General features: G+C 40.8%; 1 protein-coding gene across 2 annotated transcripts in view; it reads right to left on the reverse strand.

Moving 5' to 3' along the window:
• The window catches only part of Acad11 (acyl-CoA dehydrogenase family member 11), a 109,465-nt gene that overhangs the window by 18,027 nt on the left and 75,259 nt on the right, over positions 1-16,179 (reverse strand). For both annotated transcript variants that reach the window (XM_008832670.3, XM_029563362.1), the window contains exons 15-18: positions 9,331-9,397; positions 8,511-8,596; positions 6,086-6,157; positions 4,879-5,033 (exon numbers count right to left, since the gene is read on the reverse strand). In XM_008832670.3, the coding sequence (XP_008830892.1) occupies positions 4,879-5,033; positions 6,086-6,157; positions 8,511-8,596; positions 9,331-9,397 (380 nt within the window). The remainder of the gene's footprint in view (positions 1-4,878; positions 5,034-6,085; positions 6,158-8,510; positions 8,597-9,330; positions 9,398-16,179) is intronic.

Below are 16,179 nucleotides of genomic sequence, written 5' to 3' on the forward strand. Positions count from 1 at the left end.
AAACATTTGATACAAGCATTGGAATCTTTCTATGCTTTCTTGGACTGCGATAATATTTTCCTTTAGTATCCCCTTAGATGTTTATTCCTGAGATTAACTCGTACTTTCTTGTAATGGTGGGTCTTTGGTGATTCTACCCACCCTTTTCAAAAAACTTTTGTTTTGGAGCTGGAGAGATGGCTTGGCCATTAAGAACACTGTTCTTGCAGAAGACCTGGGTTCAAGTACCAGCACCCACATGGCAGCTAACAACTGTCATAACTCCAGTCCCAGGGGATCCGACAGCCTCTTCTGACCTCTATGGGCATTGTATGACATGGACGCACTTACCTACATGCAAGCAATACACAGATACACATAAAAATGATAAAATATTCCCTAAAGTTTCTTTTAAATTATTTATTTACTTTTATTTTATGTATATGAGTGTTCATATGTATGTATGTATGCATGCATGAATGCATGTAGTTAAGTGCACCAGGTGGGTGCAAACCCACAAAAGACAGTCCAGCACTCAGGAGGCAGAGGCAGGTAGATCTCTGTAAGTTCAAGGCCAGCCTAGTCTACATAGTGAATTCCATCATATGCTGGTGAGGATGCCCAGTGAGTGACAGCCAGAAGAGGGCATCAGATCCCCGTGAACTGGAGTTAGGGATAATTGTCAGCCACCATGTGGGTGCTGGGACTGAACGCAGGTTCTCTGCAAGAGCAGCCAGTGATCTTAATTGCTGAGTCATCTCTTCAGCCCCTTAAGTTGTTTTATATTTCAGTTTCTACATATAAAGGTGAGATTATTCTTTTATTTTTACTTTTTGTTTTTAGACAGTCTCACTGTGTAGCCATGGTTGGTATGGAACTCATTATGTAGACCAGGCTGGTCTGGAACTCAGAGAGATCTGATTGTCTTTGCCTCCAAAGTGCTGTAATTCAAGGCACGTACCATGACCACCATGACTGGTCCCAATCCCTAAAGTTATATAGCTCCATTACTGGAATGACAAAATTATTAAAATAAAGCGGACTGTGGTTGCCAGGAGTTAGTAAGGATGTAGAGGTGAGAAGTGAAGACAGTGTGGGCCACTGAAGGGCAGCATGAAAGAGCCTTTAGTGACGGAAACTCTGCAGCCTAATGGTATCCAGGGCAACAGTCTCATCCTGATAGTTTTGCAAGATGTTACCACAGGAGAACTGGGCAAAAGGTAGAAGGGATCTTTTTGTATTATTTCTTTTTTAAGATGCATTTTTATTATATTTAAATGTGTGTGCGTGTGTGGGTATGTACATGTGAGTGGAGTGCCTGTGGAGTCAGAGGCATCAGATTCCCTGGAGCTGAAGTTATAGGCAGCTGTGAGTCATCTAATGTGGGTGCTGGGAACTGAACTTGGATCATCTGCAAAGCAGTACATGCTCTTAATTGCTAAACCATCTCTTCAGTCCCCTCTCTGTGTTATTTCTTATATGTGCGTGTGTATCTATAATTATGTCAAAACAAAGCATTTAATAAAAATTAGCACTTCTCATGTAGGACTGTGAAAATTCTCTGTAGTTCTCCTTACTTGTCAGAATGTGGAGAAGTCAGGAGGTAAGCAGAAGAATCTAGATTTGTGAACTATAAAACCAAAAGCAATGTGGACATACATAACTCAGCACTGAAGTCAAGGGAACACATTAAACGATTCTAGGTGACCAAAATGGATTTTTTGGTTCCCAATTTAAAACACAGAATTATTGTTTATAATAAAGAACAATGCTTGCTAAGTCTGACTAGCAAATTGCAGTGCTTGATACAGGCCACATGAACCTGCCACAGTCATTTTATGGCCAGTCGTCTTTCTTCAACCACATGTGACTTACGAGTATTCAAAATACACCCAGTCTGAATTGAACTGCAATATTAAGCATAAAATATGTACCCAATTTTAGGAATTGGTTTTTTAAAAAGAATGTAAAATAGCTCATCAATTAATTTTTATATTGATTCCATGCTGATCATATATATTGGATCAAATTAAAGTCTTTTAAAAATCAGTGGGGCTGGAGAGATGGCTCAGTGGTTAAGAGCACTGACTGTTCTTGCAGAGGACCTGGGTTTGATTCCCAGCACCCACATGGCAGCTACGAACCGTCCTTAACTTCAGTTCCAGTGGAATCCAACACCCTCTTCTGACCTCTGCGGCATTGCATGACACGGGTGTACTCACATACATGCAGGCAATATACTCATATACATAAAAAAATAAAATATTTTTTAAAAATTAGCTTCATCTACCTTTTTTTACTTTCTAAAAATGTTCCCACAGAGCCAACATGGTGGTGGCTTAGTGGTCCCAGAACACAGAAGGTCACGTAGGAAGATGTATGACTCACTACAGAGGTGGAAACAAGACTCAAAATTAATTTCAAACAAGCTGCCAGAAGTCAATGAGGTTTTTTGTTTTTTATTCTTTTTGCTGGCTGCAAAACTGGGACTCATAACTTCATGAACAGACTCAAAATGTACTTACTTCTCAGCTCTTAGAACAAAGGAATGAGCTTGAAGCTGGGTTTCCTCAGACCCTAGGCTTGCTGGAAAGCACTAAATGGGTAGAAATTGAATGCTCTAGGAAACTGCCAAATTTATTTACTAAGATGGAACTTTGCTTTAAAGCCTGGACTAATTTACAAGGCGGCTGGAAGGAGTCTCCAAGTTCAGGGAAATGAAATGTCACTTTTACAAACTGGAAAAAGAAAAGCTGGAGCAGATTTTTGTTTATGACATATTTCCATACTCTCTTTTTGCTTTTCCCAACTCAATTTAAGCCAGATGTGAAAAGGTGTCAGTGAGGGAGGCACATGTTTCAAAAGTTCTGGCTTGCTTGGCATGATATACTAAAGGCTAAAGGAAAAATTCTTTCCAGTGCGGTATTAAAGCATCACTCCAAAGTAACTGGGCAATGCTTTGTGACCAGTGTGCCTGCTCATCACCTTCACTGTGTCCTCCCTTCAACCTGCTCTGGACATTACATGACAGGCTTGAAAAGACACAGGAAAGAAGTCATGGCTAATGCAATGAGCAACTCGTCTCTTCGGTGGCAGGAGGGCTGTACTCATCACCCCACATCCTCCTGCAGTGCTCCTCAACAGTTGAGCCCTTGTCCTCTGTCTATCACAGGCTTCTCCACAAACTGTTCCTAGGTATGGTGCCATGAAGCTGGCTGCATTCTTCCTAAGAACAACATTCTGAATGATGTTGTGGATAAACCACATGCAAGTTTAGCAAGCACAAACACTTTACAAATATTAGTGTTGAATAAGTATTACATTGCATTTTGCTGCCCCTCCCTGCTACATTACTGCTATTGTTAGGATTAGCTTTAGCAACTACTGCTGTCAGTACTAGCAGTGAAGATGCAATACTCCACAAGACAACGTAGCCTTTCAAGACATAAGAAAAACTGAGCTGGACACAGTAGTACATGCCTTTAATCCTAGCACCCAGGAGGTAGAGGCAGGTGGATCTCTGAGTTTGAGGCCAGCCTGGTCTACATATCGAGTTCCAGGACAGCCAGGGCTACATATTAAGAGCCTGTCTCAAAGAACAAACAACAACAAAACCCTGAAAACAAAAACAAAAAGTGAAAACTAGTGTAAAGCTTTCTGAGATGGTCATAAATGTACTTTGAAAGAGAATTAATGTTCTAAAATATCCTTATCTAGCAAACAAAACTACAATGCTATCAACACAAAGTTTAACCTAATACTAACATGTTAGCAGTAGTAAATATTAAGTTCTTAATGAAAAAGTTTCTTGCTACCTTAAAAACTAGGAGGTAGGAACTTGCTCATATGAACTTTCAGCAATGGTGACAGCATGCACAAGACCCATGCACACTCAAACCAGACAGAAACCCAGCACAGAAGTGGGGAAATGGGTAAGAAGCCCCAACCTCAGCTGAGGAACTACTGGCAGCTGATCACTGCTGGGAGAGGGAGGATTGGCCTTAAGGGAGTGATGCTAGATAGGCTGACCAGGCTCCAGTGTATGAACTCACACTGGGGGACATCTGAGGACACAAACTTGATAGGTCTTAACGTATATGACAGAATGTATGAAGTCTGGCAGGGGACTGGGGGGTGCTAAGGGGTGTGCAGATAAGGGAGGATGTCTAATTATGATTAAGATGTATTTTGTGAAAAGTACAAAAATTCAATACAAAAACCAAAAAAAAAAATTAGGGGGGCTTCTGGCTATATCTCTTTCTGTGCAAAGCTTTCCAATGAGTCTGTGATGATACCTGCTTTCCTCTGTTGATGCATACTACTTTTGATTATACTGCTTATTTATAACTATATTTATAGTGTTCGCAAATAACAGTCTCAATATATAACTTATAGAGGAAAATTCAGAAAAAAAAAATCATACCTCTCACCAAATACAGGTCCCATTTCACCATGTTGCTCCAGCTACAGGAAACTAGCTCCCTTCATTCAGCAGCAGCCTATTCTGTTTTCACATGTCTGTAATAGACTCCTCCTTCCTTCTCTGAGTTATGGGCTGTTTCCTACATTTTTATACTTATCTGTCCAGAAACCCGAAGGACAAGACAAGTAAGTCCCTCTTCCTATACAGTTCCTACACATCCTCTGTGAGTTCTGATGCATCAGGTTCTCTAGGGAGCAGGAGTCTGAGGAAGCTGAAGCCATCCTCACACTGCATGCTGAGGTATCAAAGCATCCGAGGAGCTGTTTAACCTTCTACAAAGAAAATGCAATTTTTCATACAGGGCCTCACTCTGCTTATAGGAAAGAATCTCACTATTCATATCGAGGGAATCTCTCACGGTAAGGCCTGAGCAGTACAGTGGCCTACAGGGAACTCAAGGAAGTCATCTTGCTTACATGTTCATACAGTTTCTTCTTAAAGGCTTCCCTCTGTAATGCCCGGTCACACATGATCTGCAGAACGCGTTCTGCCAAACCCACAGTTCTCATACAGTGGTGGATTCTGCCAGGTCCCAGGCGGCCCTGGGAAATTTCAAACCCCCTGCCTTCACCTGTGAAAAAGCAGAGGACATAAAAATGGCCCGGCCTGTTCCTTTTATTTTCATAATCCTAGAAAAAGGTGAGGTGCCCTCAATAAAGCATCCTTCAGTTTTATGATAAGGTTCATTGTGATTTTATGGGAATTTGGATTCCTATGTTTATAAAGCCTCCATCATTATACATTTCAATCAATATAAGAACTGTCTTTTAAGTAATGTGCCTACTTTATTAGTGCTACAGTGGCTACAGAGGTGGATGAGACACTGTCCCTCCTTAGGAACCCAGAGTCCAGAGAAGAGCACAGAATAAGGGTAACAGAGAGGGACAGGGAAGACAAAGTAGGGAGACTGTTCACCATTGTAATCCTACAGCCTGGCAAGTGCCAGGGGCCTACTGTATGGGGGGATAAGAAACAAAAACACCCCTGAAAAAGGCTGTATTCCATACATTCTTTAAAGTTTGGGGATATGGAGTTGTGCTGGGCACAGAGTGAATAAATCCATTCATTCTACCTTCAATTCAAAGTCAAAGAAAGGACTGAGATTCTTTTTTTAAATATTTTATTTTTATTTTTATTTTATGTGTATGGGTGTTTTGCCTGCATGTATGTAAGTGTACCATATGCACTGAGGCCAGAAGAGGGTGTCGGGTCTCCTGGAACTGGAGTTATGAACTGCTGTTAGCCACCATGTGGGTGCTGGGAATCAAACCCAGGTCCTTTGGAAGAAAAACAGCAAGTGTCCTTAACTGCTGAGCCATCTCTCCAGCCCCGACTGAGATTTTCTTAAAGAAAACAGAGAGCCTTGCCCCGCTAGTCATGCCTTTGGAAAAAGCTTGTTGCTCTGAGTTGGATAATTTTTGTATTTAGCTATATTTTTAATCGATGTAAAATACAAAACTGCATCTAACATTTAAATAAAACTTTATCATTCCAGATAAGAAAATCCACAAAGTGAACATTTTTCTTGAAAAGTCAAGTAAGAGGGGAGAGTATCTAAATGAAGGTAACTGCGTATCTCTCCCAGATTTAATCTAGGACTATGAACACACAATACTATCTCACCTAGTATTAGGTTGGCAGCAGGAACTCGCACTTGATTAAAATGGACCTCCCAATGTCCACCGTGCATGTTATCTAAAAAACAGAAAATAAAAATTTAAAGAGAAAAATGAGTTGACCAAAGAAGTCACAGACAGTGCATCTATTAAGTAGAATCACAAAGAGGTGGGGACAGTGGACATTGCCAGGGTGAGTCGGCCTTCAACCCACAGCACTCAGTGTTGCAGAAGTTGTAGAGCTACGAAAAAGGAACACGCAGCTCCCTAGTATACATACACACGTATGATTCCGAGGGAAATTGCTTGGGAAAAAAGATTCAGCATCTAAGAAACTGAAACAGGTGCTGGGTAGATGGCTCAACTGGTTAAGTGCTTACCAGGCAGGCACGAGGACCCAAGTTTGGACCCCTGGTACCACATAAAAACCAGACATGGTCAACCTTAGCAGTGGGGGGAGGGGGAGACAGGCAAACCTGCAGTTCACTGCTCATCTAGTCTTGCCCATCAGTGAGTTCTGGGGTGAGAGACCCTGCCTCAAAAATATGGTGGGCGGTGGTAGTGGAACATGCTTGACATCAACCTCTGACCTCCACATGCACAAACACACAAGTGCACGCACACCCACATGCACACATGTACATATATACACAATACACACCAAACTAAAGATAATGAAAACATGAATGTGAGTAATGTTTCCAGAATTTTTAATTTTATCATTGTGGAAATTGATGCCTGAGGATGCAAAGGACCTGCTTGAGGGAAAAGTAGGCCCAGCATTAGTGACGAGCTGAGACAAGACCTTCATTCCGGTCTGTCACTCTCAGTCTGTGCTTGTTCACTGCATGTTGCCTCTTGAAAATGCTTTCACTTGAGTCACAGGGACTGGGACTGCATCCCACTTCTGTCTGAATCACACCCCTCCTCTTTGCCAAAGTTTAGAGATAATCTCATGCAAACTCCACACCCTATTCCTGTCATGGCAGAATTAACACTCAACCTTCCCCTGGCCTCAGTTAAGACAACCTTCTCTTGGCCATGGACACAAAGTTGGAGAGATGTTGGTGAGTTTGCCATAGTGAAAATTAGGAAGTATGCTCTGTGATATACCTGCATTCAGTCTGTATTTTAAAATCATCATGGCATGTTTCAGGCTGTTGCTATGCAAGCCAACAACTTTGTATACAGTTTCCTCCTGTGAGCTTGTTTGTCCCATGTTGACCCCTATACTTAATCTGTAGTACATCCTGCAGCAGCTTGTCCTAAGAGGGTGATGATGCCAAACATTCTGTAAAGCTACAAGTCTTACATCACTGGTTCAAACACATTCATCAGTCATAGTCAACGACACCTGAAGTTCAATTGACTTGATCACAGCATTTATCACCTGCTAATAAGCTACTTGACACGCTTGTCATCTTTGCATCTTTCTTTTCACCAGCATGGAAACTCTCTTGGGACAAGTCTACTGTGTGCACTAAAGTGCTGGCCACTCGCTGAGTGGGTGATCTCAGTGGCTTGAACACTGGGTGTGTGTCCAGGATCGGGGCAGAAAGCAAGAATAGCCTTGCTTCTTAGCAATTCTGCCCAAAGTCAGAAAAAAGGAAATGTTTTGTACTCAAATAAATCTAAACTTGGCTCATTGCTTACTGACAGCTCTCATTGATTAAGAGAGCCGAGTGTGGAAATGAAAAAGTGAGTTTTCCGGGCCGGAGAGATGGCTCAGCGGTTAAGAGCACTGACTGCTCTTGCAGAGGACCAGGGTTCGATTCTCAGCATCACATGGCAGCTACGAACCATCCTTAACTCCAGTTCCAGGGCAATCTGAAGCCCTCTTCTGACCTCCGGGGCATTGCACAACGCGGGTGCACTCACATACATGAAGGCAATACACTTGTACACATAAAATAAAAATAATGAATAAAATATTTTTAAAAAGGAAAAAGTGAGTTTTCTGTGGATTACTCAATTTGATTTATCCATCTGTTTCATTTACCTCCTCAAGCAGGCCCTTTGCATCCTTAGGCACCACCATCCACAATGACAAAATGAGAAACTCCAGCAGCCTTGATCACTGACAGTGTTTTGATGCTTAATCTTTTTTTTTTTCCACAGGTGAAGCTTTCTTTGGAATCATGTATGTATTAATATATATATACATATATATATATATAAATTAAAAGAGAAAAACACTCATGAGTGGTAGACGTGGGCCCTTTCCCCAACAGTGAACACACAAGGCAGAATGCTGCTCAGCCTCTTTATCTGCTCTATCGGTACCTCCACTAGCATATTAAGAGTGCTGACAGGACCAAAGGGATTTCTAAGGATACATCTTATGCATTAAAATGCTACCTATTTCCTTCAGTGCTTTTGCAAGCCCCATCTTCCTGTGCGCTAATGCATGGGCTTGTTTACTGAGTACTCACCCAGGTAGCCAAACACAGACAAAGGCCTTATTAATTTTACTCCAGGTGTGTCCATCGGAACAAGAATCATGCTGTGCTGTTTGTGTCTGGAAAAAAGAAAAACGGTGTTAGGGAAACTGTGCTAATTGCTAACAGGACTGTGACTTGTACAATGAGATCACATAAGCAAGGCTGATTAGATGAAAAGCGCATGAAGGGACACATACTCAGCCCCATCTGATGCAGGCTGTGATCTGGAATAGAAACAACGATTTGAGATGAGTGGAAACTGTTTGAAGCTCCTCAGTGCTCAGCAATGGTAAATAGGGGCTGATACCCAAAACTAAACATTAAAGGCTGTTATCCTTGATCCATACATCCAATCACTTCCACATTTCAGTCAATTCTGAAAATTTATATTCTGTTTCTTCTGCAGTACAGGGATTGAACCCAGAGCCTCGCACATGATAGGAAACTCTCTACCACTGAGCCTTGAATGCTTTTATTTCTAATCAGCTGGTCCCTGATCCAAATAGCTCTGAAGACTTATGAACACTTTATTTTTAACACTTTTTTCTTAAGACCAGGTCTTTCTACCTAGCACAGGCTAGCCTGGCACTCACTGCATAGAGCAGGCTGGGTTTGATGCCAGTCTTCCTGCTTCAACCAGCACCTGAGTACTGAGATGATAGGCCTGTACTACCGAGCACAGCAGCTACTCTTTCTAAAGCTAGAAATTCCACATTAAGGAGTATACAGCCACATTCCCTAAACATTTTTCAGATAGATCTTTTAGCAAAATGCTTCCATGGACCACGGACTTCTGAGTGAGAATCATTACCTGGACACAGAAGCACCTTCAGTTCTTCCCAAAACAATTGCGATTTTGCACTTGGGACTCCCAGCTCCTAAACCAGGACATGAGCAGAACAGAGTATAAGAAGCCATTTCTTCTTTCTTTTCTGTTCTTTTTGAGACAAGTTCTCCCTGTAGCCACAGCTGGCCTGGAACTTGCTATGTAGACCAAGCTGGCCTCAATTTCACAGAGATCCACCTAGCTCTGCCTCCTGACTGCTGGGATTAAAGGTGTGTGCCACCAAACCTGGCAAAAAGACATTTCAGATATTTCTTATATGACATTTCACCCCGGAGCTTCTAATCCTTCCCAGTTTATTTCTAGCAAAAAGGAAAGTTCTTTGATACATTAAAACAATAATGATTTGTACAATGCCGTATATCATTCAAGAGAAATGATCCAGCAAGGATAAGATTAGACTTCATCAATAGAAGCTGTTGTGTTAAAATAACCAGAAGTAAAAGAAACATAAAATAGCTATAACCCTTAAGACAAACTGACTGTTCTCCTATTCACAGCACTTACACATTAGCATGGTGGAAAGGCTGTGGAATTTTATATGTCTAATATAATGTATCTACTATAATATACATATATGTCATTTGCAATATAAATTTTTTAGAATTTCATACCTGAGTATTATATTTCTACCATTTCTACCCCTCTTTTCTCCCCTCCAATCCCTTCCATGTACCTTTCTACTCCCTCTTAAATTCATGATCTCTTCTTTAATTATTGTGTTGTGTTGTGTTGTTTTTTATTTTGTTTTGTTTTGTGTGTGTGTAACTTACTGAGTCCATTTAGTATTGTTCATATGTACACATACTTAATGCTGACCATTGGGATTGAATAATCGATCAGGAGTCTCTTCCCTGGGAAAAATGGATTCTCCCTCTCTCAGCAGACATTGATTGCCTATAGCTAATCTAGGGGTGGCACCTTGTAAAATTTCCCCCATTCATGTTGGCATGTAAATTTTATATGTCCGATATAATATTTCATATGTCCACATAAATGAGGGTCTGATCCCATCTTCAGTGGGTGAGATTCTTATTGATTTATTAAGAATGAAAATTGGACAATATAAAGTTATTCTAATTTGAATGTGAAATCTTACTTTATCACATTAGGGTTCATGAGAATTTTTTCTTAGGACTTTGAAAAAAGTATACTGTAGGGCCAGAAAGATGAATCAGAGGGTGAAGGTGCTTGAAGCCAAGCCTGACACCATGAGTTCAACTGCCAGGGCCTAGGTGGTAGACAGAGAAAACTGACCTTGACCTCTATATGCACACTGTGGCACACAAATTTTCACACATACATGCATGCACATGCACACACATACACACATACAAACACACAAGCATGTAAAATAAATAAATAGACATCAAATTTTTGAAGCACACTTTGTAATACTAAGTACCGTGTTCACTGAAGAAACTATCACTTGATCAGCTTTCCAATTACATAGCCATAAACAGCAGGATCAGACTGTTAGATGTGTCTAAACCAAGTCTCAAACAAATTATCAGATTCTCTTTTCTAATTTCTTATAAAAAGTTCAATAGATTTGAAGTCATATAAATATTTAGTGAAAAATGTAAGAAATGATGTCAAATTGTCAAAAAACATCATGAAATTCCAAGAGCAGTGGAGGGATGGCTTATATATTAAAAGAGACTTAAAAGGCATACCAATCAACAGCAACTGGTAGACTTTACATGTATCCAGCTTCATTAAAAAGAAGTATTAGTGACAACTGTGAAACAATTAGATATTTGAATACTTACTGGATATGCAATGATACTTGGTAATTCAGGTGTGCTCATGATGTTGTGGTTCTATTTATAAAGGAGTTCTTACTGAGATACATATTAAAATATCTGCAAGGGAAATCATGTGATGTCTAGGATTTATTTCAAAATAAAGGAAGGAATGGGAGTAGAAAGACAGTAATATTGGCTGTGCATTGGAAATTACAAAGTCTCAAAACTATTCAAAAGGAATTCCTGGGGAACTTCAATGTGCAGCAGGGATTTGAAGAAGCAGGATGGTGCAATGGGATGCCTGGAAACAGCCACACAGGGGTGAACTTGACAAGTAAGTGAGGACAGTGCCCCCAGCAAACAGCTGCCTGACCTCTGCAGACTGGAGAGGGCAGAGTGGAGCAGCACTAAAAGAAAGGTGACCAGGCAGGAAGCAGAGTCCAAGGCTAAAACAGAAGGTTTAAAAGAAGCACCAAAGATATGAAGAAGCCCCCAAAGTAGAATGCTAACAACTGAAAATAAGAAGGCAAAGGCAGACACATAGCCAAGGGCTGGAGAGACGGCTCGGTGGTAAGGAGTATGTACAGACTGCTCTTGCTGCAGACCCAAGTTTGGTTCCCAGTACCCAGGTCAGGCAGCTCACAGCCACCTGTACCTCTAGCTTCGGGGAATCTAACGCCTTCTTCTGGCCTCCTCAGGCACCTGCACTCATGTGTACACCCCTCACACCCCCACATATACATAATTAAAAATAAAATAAATCTTTAAAAAAAGACATAGCCAGAATGTGAAGTGTAGCATCAGAATCAAAGGAGACCAAGAAATAAAAAACTGAAAAAATTAAAGGGGGAGAATCTATCAAAGAAACACGTACAAGACTTTCTAAAACTTAAAGTCCAAATCCAATGTATCTTCAGATTAAAAGAGCCAGTGACTGGCAATAAGAATCTACCAGATAGGCATTTATAACATTTCAAAATATCAATAATAAACTGGAAATCCTAAAAGGGTTCAGAGTAAAGCAAAGTTATATGAGGAATAAGGATTAGCCTGGGGTTGACTTTTCACCCACCGCAGGGACTCTCGATGAAAATGAATAGCTCAACCCAGAGGCAGAGTAACTGCACATGTTGACACGCAAGATTTCTGAACGTACCACTTATGCACTTCATTCTACAAGAGTTAAGAATATTCTCAAGTAAAATAACAGGAAAATCAAATAAAAGGAAACCCAAATATGAAGTGACACACAAATCCTGGGGTAATTACACTGGTATGTACCTAAAGAGCAATTGGTACAGATGGGGAAAGAAATGCTGACATCTCTGGGATGTTTCTCGAAAAGCAAGAAAGTCCTTAGAATTAAAGGCGCAATGTGAAGGTGCATTTAAAGGTGCATGCATAGAAGGAGGGGGAGATATATATATATCAACAAATGATGCAATTAGAAACTCAGAAAATATCTGGTGTGCACGTGGTAGCCAAATATGAAACAAACTACAATGTGGAATGAACTCAGTGTTAGAACAGCTACTCTAGTTGACCTTGGTGGCAGTAAAACTCTTTAGGACGGCCAGGCAACAAATATTGCATCCGTTATGGAAGCACACAGAATCTAGCACAATACTTAGACCAACATACAACAGTCCTTACTGCAGAGCAAGTGCTATGTGTTGGTTTTCAAAGGTCAAGGTCATCCTGTGGTCATTCATCACTGTGCCTAGAGGACAGAAGGTAAATACCAGTTGTCCTAACCATGAAGGGGTGGAAGCTGTGGCTGACACAGAGACAACATGGAGGGAACAGGTAAAAGGTGTGGAAGGGGTTGAAAGAACTCTGATCCTCACCTCCCAAAGCAGAGCTTGGGGAGATTCTGTTAAATGAGGATTCACAGACTTAAAGATCATTTAAAGATCAGAAAATTTAAAATGGAAATAATAAGCACATTAGGAAAGGTCAGAAAGTTGAACTACAAATAAGTCAAGTGCTGCTATTTGAATTGGAGGGTCCATGACAGCGTCTTAAATGAATAGAAGGACAGGAAGTGTGGGAAAAATAGGCTGCCTAGAATCAGTGGAAATCAGGAAACTGACTCCACTGTCCTCCAGTGTGATGCTGGCATGTGGCTGGGACAAGTGTGCTTAAATATATTCTCTTATTTGTTACCATTTTGAGTTGGAAAATAAGAACTTTATAAATATTAACAGGCTATGGGAGGATGCCATTTGGGATGTAGGTATAAGGATGAATAAGCTTGTTTGGGATGTTCTTTATGAAATAAACACACACACACAAATATTAACAAACCTAAGCTGGGCCCATGTAATCCCAGCAGTTGGGAGGCTGAGGTGGAAGGATTGCAAGTTCCAGGTCACCCTGGTCTACACAGTGAGACTGTGTTTCAACAATCGTCCCCCTGAAAATTGGTGTGCCATCTTATGAAGGGGATTAGGTGAACAACATGGTTTTCTTTCCATTTTTGTCTCGTAATTTCCTTTTAATCTGAACATAAAATTTGCAGGCTGGAGAGAAGTCATTTCCTGCACACAGAGGCAGTTCCCCTCTTGTGTGATAAGACATAATTTCAGAAATCCTACATGTACTCTGCCTAATGTTTTCTTAAAAATTAAGATAGGTTTCAACTGGGAAAGGCAAGGAAGGGAAGCAGGCTGCGTGCCTCAAGTGGGCCCCTCCCTCCATCCTCAGGCTGATGGTGCAGATACACCTAAGCTGACTTGGAACTTGAATCACAGCAGTGGTTTGTCCACAGGCATTAGAATTGCCTGAACATGCAATCATGGATACTGCGTGTGATTTTATCAATGACCAGAAAGGGAGAGCTCTTTTAACTGAAACAGGAAATTTAAACCATAAAATTGGCCAGATTTATACTATAATTAGGTAACAAACATGTTAAGCAATTATTTCTTTCCCATTTTTTTCCCAAATGCATGACTTACTGTCTACATTTTGTATGTGACAAATCACATACAAATATAGTATCATTTTTCCACCCTTCTAGATATTTGCAACATGATCTCATTACTAAATCCAACTGTTTCAAGTAAAGTGAAATAAAAACTATTATGTTAAAAAGGCCTGAATGCTTTTCATTAAACGAAAAATACAAGCTGGTCATGGTGGCACACGCCTTTAATCCCAGCACGTGGGAGGCAGAGGCAGGCGGATCTTAGTGAGATCAAGGCCAGCCTGGTCTACAGCGAGTACCAGGCCTCCTGGGGCTACAGGGAAACCCTATCTCAAAAATCAAACCAAACCAAAAAAGTAAATAAGAAAAATGTGAAGCTTCTGAAATAGACTTTGCAATGCTTCAAAAAGTCTGCCGGTTTATGCTGGCATCAGACACAGAGACCTTCGGGCTGTGCACATTCACTTCATGTCGGCAATGCTGTGGTTCAAAGGCTGAATGTCCTTTCCTGAACACGTGTTAAATGAAGGGTTGTCCCAGGAAACGCTATCAGGATGTGGTAGAAACATCAGTGGCAGGGCCCAGTGGAAAGTTCTTAGGGCATGTGGGATCTGCCCTGAAAGGGACCCCAGGACCCCGCTCCATCTCTTTCTTCTTTGCTGCTGGCTGTGAGCTAAACACTTTGCCTTGCCATGTACTCCCTACCATTGCCATCCAGCACCTACACTGGGGGCCAAAATACTATGTCCACCTGATCATGAACCTCTACAGTCATGAGCAAAAAACCTTTCCTTTTTTTAGTTAATTATCTCAGGCCTTTTGTTTTGGTGACAGAAAACTGACCAGCAAAACCAATAGTAAACAAGAATTTTATTGTTTTTAGATTTTGTCCCATGGTGGATCTTAGCTAGAATACTTTATCTGGAAACACTAAGCTGGGAGAATCTGTTTCTCATGATTAGCCCTGACTCTGTAATAACATGAAGTCATGCCTTCATTCTTAGAAATTACAGAGTAGCCCTTTTATATAATGGTTCGCTTTGAGTTTTAAAATGATATTTTTTCTATTTGGAGCTGATCTTGAGGCTTTAGTTATGAGGAGCCCATACCTAGATGCCCACAGTCTGCAGGGCTACACACTGTTGTCTTGGAGAGCACACTTCTGAAAATAGGATTAGGTCATACACAATTTTCATTAGAATTTTTTCTATATTTACATCCTGGAAATCATTTTAGGTAAATATTCTAAGGTTCCACTGACCCCAGATAACCAGAAACTGAACCCTTCAAAAGGGAAAGCTTCTTTACCATTCTTCAAACTGATCCAAAGCCCTCTTTTTTCCAATATTAAGAATGTCCAATTTTTTTCTGTTATATTTCATAATTATCTTTTAAAGGAAAAATTTAAATTACATTTATTTATTTTGTTTTGTTTGTTTGTATGCATGCACATGTGGAGCTCACAGGACAACTTGCAGGAGTCGGTTCTTTCCTTTCATCATGTGGGTCCCAGGAATTAAGCTTGGGTCCTCAAGCTTGGCAGCAAACACCTTTACCCACCTAGCAAACTCACTGGCCTCTAATATCATTCTTTTTTTTAAAAAAAAATATTTTATTTATTATTTTTATTTTTACATGTATGAGTGTATTGCCTGCATGTATGTGAGTGCACCCGTGTCGTGCAATGCCGCGGAGGTCAGAAAAGGGCATCAGATTCCCCTGGAACTGGAGTTAAGGATGGTTCATAGCTGCCTGGATAGAACCCGGGTCCTCTGCAAGAGCAGTCAGTGCTCTTAACCACTGAGCCATCTCTCCAGCCCTCTAATATCATTCTTACCTAGTTCTCTCTATCATGAAAAAACTGTTGCCACCTCCTTAATAGACTTTGGACATCGGGTCAATTTTGAAGAAACTCAAAAAAGTAAGGCAGGGGCTTACACATGGCAGCTACAAACCGACCAGTTCCATGGAAATCCAAAGCCCTCTTCTGATCTCTGCAGCATTCCATGACACGGGTACACTCATGTACATACAGGCAATATACTCATACACATAAAAAATAAAAATAATAAGCTGGGCATGCTAGTGCATGCCTTTAGTCCCAGCACTTGGGAGGCAGAGGCAGGTGGATCTCCGTGA

Source organism: Nannospalax galili, unplaced genomic scaffold (genome assembly GCF_000622305.1).
Source record: "Nannospalax galili isolate Female #2095 unplaced genomic scaffold, S.galili_v1.0 scaffold3296, whole genome shotgun sequence".
In the NCBI taxonomy this organism is placed as follows: Eukaryota; Metazoa; Chordata; class Mammalia; order Rodentia; family Spalacidae; genus Nannospalax; species Nannospalax galili.